Genomic DNA, 16,484 nt, shown 5'->3' with positions numbered 1-16,484 from the left:
GGTATCTGAAAAATCGTAATGGTAAAAAGAACTTGCACTCATTGCGATAGGAGTTTGGTTGGACATACTAGAGTATATTAATAAAGTGCTTTCTGTAAGTCTCTCATTATGTTTCCTAGTTTTATCTTATTAAATATATTATACTCACAAATTTCTATATGACATTAGTGTTAAAGTTTCACCACAGCGCCCGAGATGTGGTGATACGGAAAGTGGTTGGATCCATATGTTCTGCAAATGCCTTAAATTATTTAGATATTAGACCTCGGTGATTAGATTAATTATTGACAAAAAATAGATTTAAATATGATCGTAGATGTTCGTTTGTGTCTATTTTGAGTCTGGAATGGTAATACAGATGATTTGTTACCAGGTGAGAAATAGACAGGATTTGCTCTTATTTATTTTTGCTCTTTTGAGTATGCCATGGTTTTTAAATCCACCATAGAGTTCCAGACATGTAGACCTTTTTATTTAGTGCTAATTTTTGGACCTTAGGGGGCGCTGCTTACAGAATTCTCTGGAGTGTGTCTTTATGCTGCCCTACATTATTTCCTTTTAAGCAATCCCCCCCCCCGTGGCAAAGACCAGAATTGTTTGCAGAAAATATAAACAACTTAGGGGCACTTTGCACACTACGACATCGCAGGTGCGATGTCGGTGGGGTCAAATCGAAAGTGACGCACATCCGGCGTTGCTGTCGACATCGTAGTGTGTAAATCCTTTTTGATACGATTAACGAGCGCAAAAGCATCGTAATCGTATTATCGGTGTAGCGTCGGTCATTTCCATGAATTGGGAAAGACCGATGTTACGATGTTGTTCCTCGTTCCTGCGGCAGCACACATTACTGTGTGTGAAGCCGCAGGAGCGAGGAACATCTCCTACCTATGTCCCGGCCGGCTACGTGGAAGGAAGGAGGTGGGCGGGATGTTTATGTCCCACTCATCTCCGACCCTCCGCTTGTATTGGCCGCCTGCTGTATGACGTCGCTATGACGCCGCACGACCTGCCCCCTTAATAAGGAGGCGGTTCGCCAGCCAGAGCAACGTCTCAGGGCAGGTGTGAGTGCTTGTGAAGCTGCCATAGCGATAATGTTTGCTACAGCAGCTATCACCAGCTGCTGCGACGGGGGCGGGGACTATCGCGCTCGGCATCGCAGCATCGACTTTCGATGTCGTAGTGTGCAAAGTGCCCCTTAATCTCTATGGCAGATTTAAAAGCAATGGAATACTCAGGAAGCATCAGGATTAAAATAAGAGCAAAAACTGGACAATTTTGACTTTTAGAAAGGTCTTCTCAAGTTGAACTAATATAAAAATATAGTTTTGTTTCCAGCTAGTTTCGAAGTAGTTAAGAACTGGATTGAAAATCTTAATCCTAAATTGTGGAATAGGAGAAAATATCTGACAGACATGGGTCCGAGTAACCCAAAAAACTGTTACACATGACTATTTACTTAACTTCAATGGCAGAGAATGCAGAGAGTCACAAAGGTGCAGCTGCCTTGCTATTTGTTTCCTGAATGTGGTAAAGAAGCAGTAGTGGTCATATGAATATGAATATGGGGATAGGTACCATTTATAGAAATGACTATTAAACAAAAAACAGGGTTGCTCCATAGTGTAAAAACTTTATGATACAGTTAACCACAAGGAGAATCACGCTCACCTGATCAAGTTGTTTTACAATCAGGCACAACGCTGAGAATATCAAGAATCCACTGTCCATACATGAACAGTATTCTCCAATTTTTTGCCACTTTTAGAAAAAGTTAATAGGACATAGTGGGTGGGGAGGTTCAGATCGTCCACAGCAGCGATTAGTTGACTATATTTTATGCTAGAACCTTGTTTAAACTATAGTGGAAATCTACACTAGCTCATAGCAGACTGGTAAAACCATCATATGAATATCAGTCATATGTAAGTGTCCCTCCATGGTCTCTGGCTGAATTAAGGAGAGAAGAAATAGATCTGTAGAACCCAAACCATAATTGCTAAGATGTTCACGTAGGGTAACATTAATTTTGAAATATATCTGGATAAATCTGTTGTATGATCTTTGAAAAATATGAAAAAGCAGCACCACCTTTGTGCATGAACGGGATTTGGTATTGCAGTTTGTGCATGGGCGGGGTTTGGTATTGCAGTTTCTGCATGGGCAGGGTTTGGTATTGCAGTTTCTGCATGGGCGGTGTTTGGTATTGCAGTTTGTGCATGGGCGGTGTTTGGTATTTCAGTTTGTGCATGGGCGGTGTTTGGTATTGCAGTTTGTGCATGGGCGGAGTTTGCTATTTCAGTTTGTGCATGGGCAGTGTTTGGTATTGCAGCTTGTGCATGGGCGGTGTTTGGTATTGCAGTTTGTGCATGGGCAGTGTAGGGTATTGCAGTTTATGCATGGGCGGTGTTTGGTATTGCATTTTGTGCATGGGCGGTGTTTGGTATTGCAGTTTGTTCATGAGCGGGGTTGGTATTGAAGTTTGTGTATGGGCGGGGTTAGTTATGGCAGTTTATGCATGAGTAGGGTTTGGTATTGCAGTTTATATCCAATTTGTATGAATCAGCTCACCGTATAAAAGCTCAATCCCGATTCCGTCCTGGAGCACGGACAGGGACTGCCACAGCCCAATGAAATGCAGAAAAAAGAGGATGTCCAGCTCTTCAGGCAAAGAATCACGTCTTTATTTCATCATGCAGACACAGAGAATGACATGACCAGCACTACGCGTCTCAGGTGAAAACACTCACCCTTAATCATGATTAAGGGTGAGTGTTTTCACCTGAAATGCGTAGTGCTGGTCATGTCATTCTCTGTGTCTGCATGATGAAATAAAGACGTGATTCTTTGCCTGAAGAGATGGACATCCTCTTTTTTCTGCATTGCAGTTTATGCATGGGCAGTGTTTGGTATTGCAGTTTGTGCATCGGCGGTGTTTGTTATTTCAGTTTGTGCATGGGCAGGTTTTGCTATTTCAGTTTGTGCCTGGGCGGTGTTTGGTATTGCAGTTTGTTCATGGGCGGTGTTTGGTATTGCAGTTTGATCATGGGCGGTGTTTGGTATTGCAGTTTGTGCATGAGCAGTGTTTGGTATTTCAGTTTGTGCATGGGCAGGGTTTGCTATTTCAGTTTGTGCATGGGTGGTGTTTGGTATTGCAGTTTGTTCATGAGCGGGGTTGGTATTGCAGTGTGTGTATGGGCGGGGTTAGTTATTGCAGTTTATGCATGAGTAGGGTTTCATATTGCAGTTTATGCATGGGCAGTGTTTGGTATTGCAGTTTGTTTTTGGGCAGTGTTTGGTATTTCAGTTTGTGCCTGGGCGGTGTTTGGTATTGCAGTTTGTTCATGGGCAGTGTTTGGTATTGCAGTTTGATCATGGGCGGTGTTTGGTATTGCAGTTTGTGCATGAGCAGTGTTTGGTATTTCAGTTTGTGCATGGGCAGGGTTTGCTATTTCAGTTTGTGCATGGGTGGTGTTTGGTATTGCAGTTTGTTCATGAGCGGGGTTGGTATTGCAGTTTGTGTATGGGCGGGGTTAGTTATTGCAGTTTATGCATGAGTAGGGTTTCATATTGCAGTTTATGCATGGGCAGTGTTTGGTATTGCAGTTTGTTTTTGGGCAGTGTTTGGTATTGCAGTTTGTGCATGGGCAGTGTTTGGTATTGCAGTTTATGCATGGGCAATGTTTGGTATTGCAGTTTGTTCATGGGCAATGTTTGGTATTGCAGTTTGTGCATGGGCAGTGTTTGATATTGCAGTTTGTGCATGGGCAGTGTTTGGTATTGCAGTTTGTGCATGGGCAGTGTTTGGTATTGCAGTTTGTGCATGGGCGGTGTTTGGTATTGCAGTTTGTGTATGGGTGGTGTTTGGTATTGCAGTTTGTGCATGGCCAGTGTTTGGTTTTGCAGTTTGTGCATGGGCTGGGTTAGTTATGGCAGTTTGTGTATGGGCGGGGTTAGTTATGGCAGTTTGTGCATGAGTAGGCTTTGGTATTGCAGTTTATCCATAGGCAGTGTTTGGTATTGCAGTTTGTGCATGGCCGGTGTTTGTTATTGCAGTTTGTGCATGGGCGGGGTTTGTTATTGCAGTTTGTGCATGGGCAGGTTTTTCTATTTCAGTTTGTGCATAGGCGGTATTTGGTATTGCAGTTTGTTCATGGGCAGTGTTTGGTATTGCAGTTTGTGCATGGGCGGTGTTTGGTATTTCAGTTTGTGCATGGGCGGTGTTTGGTATTGCAGTTTGTTCATGAGCGGGCTTGGTATTGCAGTGTGTGTATGGGCGGGGTTAGTTATGGCAGGTTATGCTTGAGTAGGGTTTCATGTTGCAGTTTATGCATGGGCAGTGTTTGCTATTTCAGTTTGTGCATGGGCAGTGTTTGGTATTGCAGTTTGTGTATGGGCAGTGTTTGGTATTGCAGTTTGTGCATGGGCGGTGTTTAGTATTGCAGTTTGTTCATGGGCGGTGTTTGCTATTTCAGTTTGTACATTGGCAGTGTTTGGTATTGCAGTTTGTGCATGGGCGGTGTTTGGTATTGCAGTTTGTGCATGGGCGGGGTTTGCTATTTCAGTTTGTGCATGGGCGGTGTTTGGTATTGCAGTTTGTGCATAGGCGGTGTTCGCTATTTCAGTTTGTACATTGGCAGTGTTTGGTATTGCAGTCTGTGCATGGGCGGTGTTTGGTATTGCAGTTTGTGTATGGGCGGTGTTTGGTATTGCAGTTTGTGCATGGGCGGTGTTTGCTATTTCAGTTTGTACATTGGCAGTGTTTGGTATTGCAGTTTGTGCATGGGCGGTGTTTAGTATTGCAGTTTGTGTATGGGCGGTGTTTGGTATTGCAGTTTGTGCATGGGCGGTGTTTGGTATTGCAGTTTGTGCATGGGCGGTGTTTGGTATTGCAGTTTGTGCATAGGCGGTGTTCGCTATTTCAGTTTGTACATTGGCAGTGTTTGGTATTGCAGTCTGTGCATGGGCGGTGTTTGGTATTGCAGTTTGTGTATGGGCGGTGTTTGGTATTGCAGTTTGTGCATGGGCGGTGTTTGCTATTTCAGTTTGTACATTGGCAGTGTTTGGTATTGCAGTTTGTGCATGGGCGGTGTTTAGTATTGCAGTTTGTGTATGGGCGGTGTTTGGTATTGCAGTTTGTGCATGGGCGGTGTTTGGTATTGCAGTTTGTGCATGGGCGGTGTTTGGTATTGCAGTTTGTGCATGGGCGGTGTTTGCTATTTCAGTTTGTACATTGGCAGTGTTTGGTATTGCAGTTTGTGTATGGGCGGTGTTTGGTATTGCAGTTTGTGTTTGGGTGGTGTTTGGTATTGCAGTTTGTGCATGGGATGGGTTAGTTATGGCAGTTTGTGCATGGGCAAGGTTTGGCATGGAAGTTTAGCCCTACTAAACTGAATAGTGAACAAGCCTACACTATTTGTTAAAAACCCCTGTGAACACAAAGGGTAATATACCGTACATCATGTGGATTGATGGTGAGGGTCAGTTTCACATCTCAAAGTGAAGAAACTATTAATAAACAGATTTTATTATATGTTACTTTGTGAAAAAAAGTAAAAATACAATGCAGATACTGAAGGGAAAAGTATTACTTTCTAATCATTATATAGTCAGACACAATGAAATCTTCCACAAATCAACAGCTCTAAAAACTACTAATGAGGAGAAATTTAGGAGCATGATTTATTTTTATTTTCCGCCTCTTCGCTATTAGTCTGTCTATTACAAACATTTATTATGGAGGAAATTCTAACATCTAGCCATGCTTTATCCACTTCTGTCATGTCGACCAATGATTTATCATCGCATTCCTCATTTAATTATACATGTCTGATATTAATTTTGACAAAGATCCCCAGACAGCACCTACTTGATTTAAAACTTCAGCCACTGTGTCTCTCAATGGTTGTGATTAATGTGCTTAAGAATATCATGAGACATTTATGACACATTACACGATGAAATGACAAGGATGGTAATGGTCTCTAGAAACGTGTGTTTGTTTTATTCTTCTCTTACTTTCTAGGGATTAGGCAGAGCGCTCGGAGCCTACATAGGTTCATACTGTGAAATTAACTACAGCAATAACTAGAGCAGTCAATTAGATTTATTATTAACAGGGCTCACACTATCACAACTAACGACTGGTCATATTAGAACCCAAGTGTCTTTATTGCCTTTGTGCCTCTTTTTTTTTAGTCTAGTTTTGTGTGTTTTGCACCTTTTTTGCGCCCCCGATTCATTATTTTATTTGCACCTTTTTTCTGCTTTGTGAGCAGAGGTAACAATTCCAGATATTTCCAACTGATTCATCAATTGCAACTTTTTAAAAAGTTGCAAAATTTGGTACAACTTCACTCCAATTCTCCCTTGGTGTATTTTTGAGAATGCCTACATTTTGGCACAGTGCGTTCAGCTTATGGGGAGTTTTGGTGACAAAAGTGGCAAAATCAGTCCAAGAGGCATGAAGAAAGGCCATTTTTACATGCACCAAGACGGAAAAGGAAAGCGACTTTAAAAACAAATGCAAATGATGAATCAGGGCCTAACAGTTTATCACCATAGACTAAATATACACTCAAAAGTTCACCCAAAAAGTTTCTCAAAATATAAAATAAAATAACCAATAAAAGTGGGCAGGCATTTTTATATACAAGACAATAAGAAAAAAAGATCTAACTTTTTTTCAAACCTATTCTCGATGAACTCAGTTTTTACCTTTCTGAAGGCCTGGAATTTCTCATGAGCGGTGACGTCACTGATAAGTTACTGATCAGTTACTGATGTCATATTGTGAGAATTTCCAGGCTGACCACCAGTAACCAACAGAACCTCATTCTGATAATGTTTCCAGAATGAGGCTACATCTATCACTCCTGTTCAATGGTTCGTATGGAATTTCTCAGTAGCTATTGAGAAATTTGCTGACCGGCAGTGACCTATGGAGTGTTGTTCTGAGAACTACACCCCATAGGAATCGATGGACCACATGGGATATTACTTTTTTGATTACATCCGAACTTCCAGGATTATATTTTGAAGGAATAAATTGGTAAACGAGGGAGTTTATTAAAAAAAACAACTTTTTTTTCCCCTGTCTGTTTCTTATCTTTATGCTTACCAGGTTAGTAATGAGGGTGTCTGATAGACGCTTAGCCATTACAAACCTCTGGGCTTGATGCCAGTTGTCACTTCACAGCTGAAATCAACCCCACAAGTACTATCCCAATTGCCTCCACACCAGGGCAATCAGGGACTCTTGGGCGTCTGCGGGTTGCTATTTTTAGGCTGGGAAGGGCCAAATAACCTTGGGCCTTCCCACCCTGATAAAACCAGTCCCCTGCTGTCTGCTTTATCTTGACTGGTTATCAAAAATAGATGGACCCTCACTCCATATTTTTATTTATTTAAATGATTTAAAAACCCTGCATGGGATCCCCTGTATGTTTTATAAACAGCCAAGGGAAAGCTGACAGCTGAGGGTTGCAGCCCGCAATTGTCTCTTTTATCTTTGCTGGTTATCAAAAATAGGTGAGAGCCCACTTCATTTTTTTATTTTTCTTTATTTATCACAGCAGTGAACAGGCAACTTTTACATGCAGTAAAGGCCCCGTTACATGTGTCGATTTATCGTGCGATCGCATGTGCGATCGCACCCGCCCCCATCATTTGTGCGTTACGGGCAATTTGTTGCCCATGTCGCACAATGTTAGTAACCCTCATCACATGTGCTTACCTTCCAAACGACCTCACTGTGGGCGGCGAACATCCTCTTCCTGAACGGGGAGTGACGTTTGGCGTCACAGCGACGTCACTCAGCGGGCGCCCAATAGAAGCGGAGATGAGCGGGACGTAACATACCGCCCACCTCCTTCCTTCCGCATTGCCGGTGGATGCAGTAAGCTGTAGTTCGTCGTTCCCGAGGTGTCACACATAGCGATGTGTGCTACCTCGGTAACGATGAACAACCTGCGTCCTCCACAATCAAAGATTTTTTGAAAATGAATGACGTGTCAACGATGGACGATAAGGTGAGTATTTTCCGTCGCTAACGCTCGTTCGTTGGTGTCACACGCAATGACGTCGCTAACGATGCCGGATGTGCGTCACGGAATCCGTGACCCCGGCGATATATCGTTAGATACGTCGCTGCGTGTAACTGGGCCTTTAGGCTTGCTGATTGAAAGGCTGCAGCCTTTCAACAAACGTTACTAACAAAGGAACGTTACATTACCCGAACATCGAACCTTTTTTGTAGTCCGTGTTCGAGTCCAAAGCCTGGACAACTGGTGTACGGTTCGGGTTCGCTCATGCCTAAAAAGGAACAAAAAAATAGCAATTCAGCTTTTTTTTGTTTTGTTTTTCACCATTCACTTTGCAGTAAATGTGATGAAAGCTTTATTTTTTGGGTCAGTTAGATTACAGCAATACCACAATCATATAGTTTTTCTATGGCTTGCTACTTTTGCCCATCAAGCACAATTTTATAGAAAAAAAATATATATCGGAATATTCTTAGAGCAATAACTGTAATGTTTCCACTAAGAGAGCGTGAGGGGTTGTTTCTTCTTGTGTGAAAAGATAACATAACCAGTGATACCATCTAAATGTACAATTATTTGATTGAATTTTATTACATTTTGGCGTGGTGGAATAATGAATAAAAGCTATGTTTTTGCAGTGACTTGTTATTTTTTTTACATTGTTCATTGAAGGTATTAAATAGTTTGGTAGTTTTATAGATCTGGTTGTTCCAGATATCAAATTTTTGTTTATATTTTTTGGTTTAATAATATTATTATTAATATCGTAATATATTAGTGAAACATTTTTTTCTGACTTTTCTGTCCTTTTTTTGTTTAATTTTTTATACTTTTATCATTTTTCTTTACTTTTATCTTTAATTTCTTAATATGATCGGAACATTTTATACTCTGATTGCTGGTTTGATACCCTGAAAACGCATCACTGAGAGGTTGATGGAGTGGGAAAGGAATCCCCTTCTAAGAATTCTCTGGATGCTGTGATAGTGACATCTAAAAGATTAAACAGTCAAGGATGGAGGTGTAGGAGCTTGGCTGAGAATTAAGCTGAGCTCCCAGCAGAGATCTTGCAGGCACAGCTCCTGTGCCCAAATAACCACCATGACACCATTGTATGTGATATTTCGAGAACACCTCTCCCATTAAGGTATCAGATGTCTGGAAGGGCTTAACTTACCTAGAGGGAATGGATCATTATAAAATAAAAAAAATAGGTGTTACTTACCACTCTGTGTCACTGCTGCTCCCTAAGTAATGACCTCCTGTCTAGTTACATGATTGCTGAGGCCACTGATTAGCTTCAAGGTCGATGTACATCAGGATGAAATTCAGTCATTTTTCAAATATTTCTTTTTATGCTCACCTGACCACAAAGCATAATAAAAATGGGATGTAAACAAAAATTCTCACCTCGCCTCTCACCTTTCTACCTGTCTCTCCTCAACTCAGACCACTGTCAGTCATCCTCACTTGGCACTAGGGCTTCCAGTGCTTAGTAGGCCTCAGACTCAGAAGGAACTAGTGATGAATTAATGTGTTGAAATTCAACCTCAGCAATTTGCTTGAATCTGATGCGATTTAATAGTCATTTATCATGTTTATTATCAGACATGAAAGAATAAATATGGGATGAAAACAAAGGTAATCAACTGGACTCTCGCCAGTCATATGAATGCAGAAGACTGTCAGTCATCTTCACCCGGCTCTAGGGCTTCTTGTGCAGAGTAGGCCTGAGACATAACAAGGTGCCATGGCCGACGTCAGCACCTGGCGCATCTGGGCAAGTGCTGTGGCCCTGGACATCCGGGGGTGCCCACTCACCGTCGTCAGTTCTGCGACCCATGGGCCAAGTTCCGGGAGCCGCGGTGCTTGGCCCGGCAGCCATACTTTGCTTTCTGTAGGCCCTTTAAACTTGCACTTGCACTCAGCATTCACTGTTGAAAGCTGCATGCAAGTGCATTGAACTAACGAGAGATTTGCAATATCCCACCTCCCTTTTCTCTGTAAAGAAGCTGTGCTGATATATTAGCTACTGAAAACCTCAGCACACTTGATAAACACAGAGCTCATACGCATCCTATATTATAGATGGAGACACTGCCGCCAGAGAAAAATTGCAAACTGAAGTAGCGAGAATGGGAGACTGAGGGTATATGCCCATGATGCGTTATTATGGCGTTTTAATGCTGCGTTTTTTTATCAGCCTCAAAAATCCAGGTTCTCACACTTCAAGCAAAGTGGATGAGATAAGTAGAAATCCCCTGCACACTGTGCTACCTTTTTACGCTGCGTACTCTCACCTGCAGTGCGTTTTTCCAAGCCGCAGCATGTCAATTTCTCTTGCAGGTGCGCTGAGTTTTCTGTGCCTCACCAGAAATATTGCTAACAACAGAGTGGAGGAACGTTTCTGCTGTAGAAAACGCAGACTCCTTTTCAGAACTTGATGTAGAGCATAGCCTTGACTCCTCCCCACCTAATGATATTTTGGCAGAGCTGATTCAAAATGGTGTGAAAACGCAAAAAGTCACAAATGGTCACGATGTTACTTTTAGTGATGAACTTATACTTTACCTTACGCTAGGAGACCCTAGGCCATACCTTGCTTTAGATTACTTCTAATTCTGGAGATGCTGCAGTCCCATGCATTTCTATACTGCTGAGAAATACTCTTACATACTGCACACACAGAGGAATAGACAAAGAAAAACAAAAGCAGAAGGGTAGCAATAAAAATACAAGGGTAAACTCCACAACCACACACAGCAATAGGTATCGCACCAGATCGTCTGGATCACCACATCTCCCCAGACCAACCAAGATACACTATAGCTGGCACTAATTGAAGTGTCCAGCCAGCATATATAGGAGGAAAGCAGATGTGATTGGCTTCACCACAACTTGTGATCAAAGATGACTTACAAGCAGAGCAGCAAAGATTAACTCTTGCTAACCTGCCTACTAACTACCAATCTGTTAATCGACTTTCGAGCCAGCCTGTGCTGATTATTGACCTCAGAGAAGTTATCAGGTGGAGTGTCAGAGTCAGTAGTCTGAACAGAACCCGACGTCGCCATGACAGTGAGTGAAGTTTGTGAAAATGTTCATGTGACAGAAAAATTTTGTGACTTTTTCAAGCATTTGATGCCCAAAAGCCATTGGCTCTGATTCACCAAGACTGGTGATTTTCTTGCTAGTCTGGATGAGGGGGCTTGTTGAAGATGGATGCTCCTGATTCCATTAGAGGTGCATGCCTCTTAATAAATTTGGAGCGGATGACAAATGGCTTGTGCCTCCATGTGGCTCACAAGTCTTTGACTATAGTAACATTTCTGGGGTAAGTTGCACCACAGCTCGTCATGAATTAAATGAGCTGTGTCGTCTTCACAGTACCGTCCTTCCCCAGCGCTACCAATTTTGGCAGAAATGGAAGAAACTGGCATGAAAACTACAAATTGCACTAAAATTTTGCATCTTTTCAAATTATATATTATACTAGCCGGTGAGCTATACTTTCTGAGATTCAATTACAGAGCACTGCCAATGTGGCGGTACTATACATACCGTACTTCAATTGACATTACTAGGAAATAGGATTTTATTATATGGCACTCATTGTTACTTGTTAATGTTGATACTGAATATAATGTTGAAGTAATTGAAATTAATATATACTGTACTGTGTTCACAAGGACTGTCTGTAGTGTGAGGTGGATAGTATTAAATGACAGGCTATGCCGCTGTGTTTCTACCTTTCAGCTAGTGCCTTGTTCCTTTCTTTAAGTTGGAAATACTTGATGATTAAAATAATAACATGATACTTTCTGCCAGCGACAAGCGACCCTGCCAGGCTTCTAAGATGACATTGTAAAATGGGTTTTCCCCCGGCCCACAAGATCACTTTGTACTGTGCATGCAATCTTTTGTTAAAAAAAAAAAATACAAGTGCCATTGAGAATATTGTAGCTTTTTCTATACCTTCTCACTGTTCCTAGCAGAGGTCCATAAAGAATGCCTTTTTATTTTTAGAAAAGAATGAAATATTGTGAAATCCTATTGTATGATATCAGACTTGTATGAAAATAATTGAATCATTATTTATATCATCAAATGGCAAATATGATTTTCAAGAGATGTGTTATTTCTATTTGATCTTCTACCTCCATGGGATTTAACTCATTGTGAGAAGCATTAGTAAACTGTACAAATAGTTTTATCTGCTGCATTCCTCAGTTCAATAAGTCTATGGTAATTTTAGGCAAGTATTTTCCAATCAATTACAATGATAAATATGTCAGTATTGAAAATTGGCCCACTAATTAAATTTAGAATTTTCTAAACATACATTACGTTAAGGCTGCTTAACACGCAGCGACATCGCTAGCGATGTCGCTCGCGAAAGCACCCTCCCCCGTCGTTTGTGCATCTCGGGAAAACCGCTGCCCGTGGGACACAATATCGCTAGGACGCGTCACGCATACTTACCTTCCTAGCGACGTCGCTGTGGGCGGCGAACAACCTCTTTTTTAAGGGGGAGGTTCGTGCGCTGTCACAACGACATCACACAGTGGCCCGCCAATAGAAGTGGAGGGGCAGAGACCAGCCGCATTAACGACACGCCCACCTCGTTGCCGTAGGATGAAGGAACACTGCTGTTCGTCGTTCCCGGGGTGTCACACACAGCGATGTGTGCTGCCTCAGGAACGACGAACAACCTGCATCCAGCACCATCAACGATTTGTTGAAAATGAATGACGTGTCAACGATCAATGATTAGGTGAGTATTTTTATCGTTAATACTCGCTCATAGGTGTCACACGCAACGACGTCGCTAACGACGCCGGATGTGCGTCACGAATTCCGTGACCCTGACGACATATCGTTAGAGATATCGTTGCGTGTAAAGCCCCCTTTAGGCCTCGTGTAACCGGTGACAAGTTATCACTTCATTGTTGTCTCCAATTTCATATTGTAGTGTACTCAGTTCTTCTATCACGTTCTGTATGAATCTAGCAGAACCCCCCCAAATAGTCCGTATTACAGAGAAATCTACATGGTACCAAGCTATAGCATGTCCTAAAGTCATCATGTATGCATTATGTACCCTATTCTAATGAGTAGGACTGGTGGACATTACCTGCCCATCATGGCCATAGATGTGATATCACTAACTCTGTAGCTTGCCAATGTAGAAGTGAGCTGAGCTGAAATATTCCTTTATCATACTTCATTTTACATAAAAGAATAAACTTTTAATATATATAGTATGTGAAAGTGTAATAAAAAGTTAAATATCTAAATTTATGTTTCTTTTTAATCCAATAAACAGGGTTCTATAGACATTTTGACATGGATATTCAGAGTTATTACACTAAACTCATCAGTGGCAGCTGATTAGCTGGAGGGCTCACCTGACATAACAACGTCATGTGAGCAGTGAGAGACCCGGCTGCAGCATCGGAGATGAGTATAGGCCATCGTTTACTTTAGTGAACTTGATTGAAAAGGTGTTGTCTACTACTACTTGGACAGCCTTTTCTCAATCAACATATTCCCCACATAAAATGATAACAGCCTGAACTCCCTACCAGTGCTATTCCAACAATGTCGACGTCGGGTCTCCCTGTTCTTTCTTGACATTGTTATGACAAGTGAACCCTAAAGCCCATCATGGGCCAGATCACATCTGGAGGAAGTCAGAGACCTGCATCAGTTCTCAGTTCTTCTGTATGTCAATGTCATCTGAAGGAAGTGAGGGTGATGCAACCCATTAGTGGCAGCTGATTGGCTGGAGGGTTCATCTGACATAACAATGTCATGTGAACAGCGGGAGACCCAACGCCAGCATCAGAGTAGAGTATAGGCCATTGTTGTTTACTTTAGGAAACTTGATGATGAAAAAGAAGTTGTCTAAGAAGTGGAAAACCCCTTTCATAATGGATGCAGCATGCATTGTGAAAACTGTTGACAGATCCTTATTATTAATAATTATTGAATATGTGTATTGTGCCTCAGATACATGTCACCTACAAGCTAAAAACTGGATTTGTTTTTTTTATTTAGGTTTCTGACAAATGTGACTCAGTCTTTGTAAATGGCAAAGAAATGAAGAGTAAAGTGGACACGATTGTAAATTTCACATACCAGCACATAACAACTCAGCTGGAAGTGACAGTGTGGGCTCCACGGCTTCCTCTGCAAATCGAAATATCTGACACCGAATTGAGCCAGATTAAAGGCTGGAGAATCCCAGTGTCTGTTAATAAAAGGTGAGTAGGTATCTTTGCCCAATTAGTCTAAGCTCCTTATAGTCTACCTGACAGCTGATTCATGCTGCCTGAATCACGAGCAGCAAGAAAGAGTACAGCTCTGGTATTTCAGCCAGGTGACTTCTACTCTGAAAGGCTGCAGCGTTTCAGAGAAATCATCCTTTAAAAAAATAGTTCAGGCGTTGTACGGCTCGGGTGACTAGTCCAAGAGGCTGTAACTGGCAGCTTTTCCATTCTTTGTTTTCCTTAAGTGATGGTCTCTACCTAAACACACATGTAGGGAGAAGGCGGGGAGGGGAACAGGGAGAACTTGCTGGGGACAGGCCTTTTGGATTAGCCCCCCCAAACTGCATGGTCCCCACCTAGGTTTAAATATGTTTCCTCAAAAAAATTGTAGAGTTTCAAAATAAAACATACTTAGCTGAAAGGACAGAGACAGACTCTAATTGCATTCTGTCTGTAGTTGGGGCAAAATGAATCAGCTGTCTGGTTCCTTTTAAAGAGAATGTAATTCCTAGTTTTTATAATTAAAACCAGATACTGCTAAATATTTTTTTTCTAATTTATCTTTACATTTTGGTTGTAATTTAAATTATTTAATTATTTTTTTTTCTGTTATATGGGGTGTCCAATCCATTTTGTCTGAGCTATTTACGGCATTTAAAGCTATTGTTTATTTAAAGCCAAACAATATATATAGATAGTATAGATCGTTATAGATAGTATATATATAGTATAGATAGATAGTATAGATAATATAGATAATATAGATATTATATAGATAATATAGATAGTATAGATAGATAGATAGTATAGATAGTATAGATAGATAGTATAGATCTATGAACACAGCTTTAATGTAAAAATGAATCCAAAGAAACTAAGTGCTACATGTGACATAATAGGTAAAATGAAATATTTATTAATTCACATAATTACAATAAAAAAATGTAAAAAACGAAAATGAACAATGAGGGAGTGGACAAAAGAAAACATGGACAATACACACAAGGAATACACAAAGTGGGATGAAAATAAGGTTATTAAAGGGGTATTCCCATCTACAGGATAATATCCTAATATGTAGTAATAATAAAAATAATAATAATAGCAAATACTGTACCTCCAATTAGAAATGTAGTATAGTTACATAGGTTGAAAAAAAACCTAAGTCCATCTAGTTCAACATTCTTAAAGTGACAGTTAGTTAGTTGCTCCTGGTCATAACCATGGATTCCTAAGTTGCAATGCCCTGCACATGAAGTAAGAGACATGGCTATATGAGGAGAACTATACTACATTTCTAATTGGAAGTATTTGCTAATATTCTAATTATTACACCTACTACATAATGGAATATGATCTTGGAGATGGGAATACTCTTTTTAAGTCCTGACGAGTTCATACACCTGCAGTCATAGCATCCAACAACCTATTACTCAACCATAAAACATCAGATGTTTGTGTAAGATAATTAATGGTATAGATTTATAAATTAAATTGCACTGGCCCAATAAGGTTCTGAGTGCAATATATTTAAATCCAGAATTGCGTATAATTATCCTGTATACAGTGGTGGCAATCACTATCTATTCTGCATAAAAAATATTAGCTCAGTGCTATATAATCATACAGACATATAATGTATGCTGAAAAAAAATTAGATTGTGTCCCTTTTAATTATCCAGGTCTGCATAAAGGTATACAGAAAAAATCAAGCAGTATAGTGTCCCTTTAATTATCTAGACCTGCATAGAAATCTATATATATATAATTGCCTTATTCTGTCTGTCTGTATGTCTGTCTGTCTTGCTCCAAAATTGTGTCCTTACGGTGACACAAAGCGGATTGGCCGCTGGCCTCGCCATGGCCCCGCCCCCCGCACGGATTGGTCGCTCGCCCTGGCTCCCCCCCCACGGATTGGCCGGCCGCTCGCACAGGCTCCGCCCCCCACATGGATTGGCCACTCGCCCTGGCACCCTGCACGTATTGGCAACTCGGCCACGCCCCGCCCCCCTCACGCAATGCACGCTCGCTCTGGCCCCGCCCCCCGCACGCATCCCCCGAACTGACACGGAGACACGACTCCCAAGTCGAAAAAGAGAAAAGAGGCTGATGCTGGGGGAGGCTGAGGCTGGGAGGAGAGAGGCTGATGCTGGGGACAGAGAGGCTGATG

At 41.4% G+C, this 16,484-nt stretch overlaps 1 protein-coding gene across 2 annotated transcripts in view; it reads left to right on the top strand.

Annotated features, from left to right (window-relative positions):
- Positions 1-16,484, top strand: part of TMEM132B (transmembrane protein 132B) — an 853,124-nt gene that overhangs the window by 791,045 nt on the left and 45,595 nt on the right. For both annotated transcript variants that reach the window (XM_075322424.1, XM_075322431.1), the window contains exon 6: positions 14,103-14,308. In XM_075322424.1, the coding sequence (XP_075178539.1) occupies positions 14,103-14,308 (206 nt within the window). The remainder of the gene's footprint in view (positions 1-14,102; positions 14,309-16,484) is intronic.

The sequence above is a fragment of the Anomaloglossus baeobatrachus genome, chromosome 1, assembly GCF_048569485.1.
Source record: "Anomaloglossus baeobatrachus isolate aAnoBae1 chromosome 1, aAnoBae1.hap1, whole genome shotgun sequence".
In the NCBI taxonomy this organism is placed as follows: Eukaryota; Metazoa; Chordata; class Amphibia; order Anura; family Aromobatidae; genus Anomaloglossus; species Anomaloglossus baeobatrachus.
This window is presented reverse-complemented; position numbering and strand designations above follow the sequence as displayed.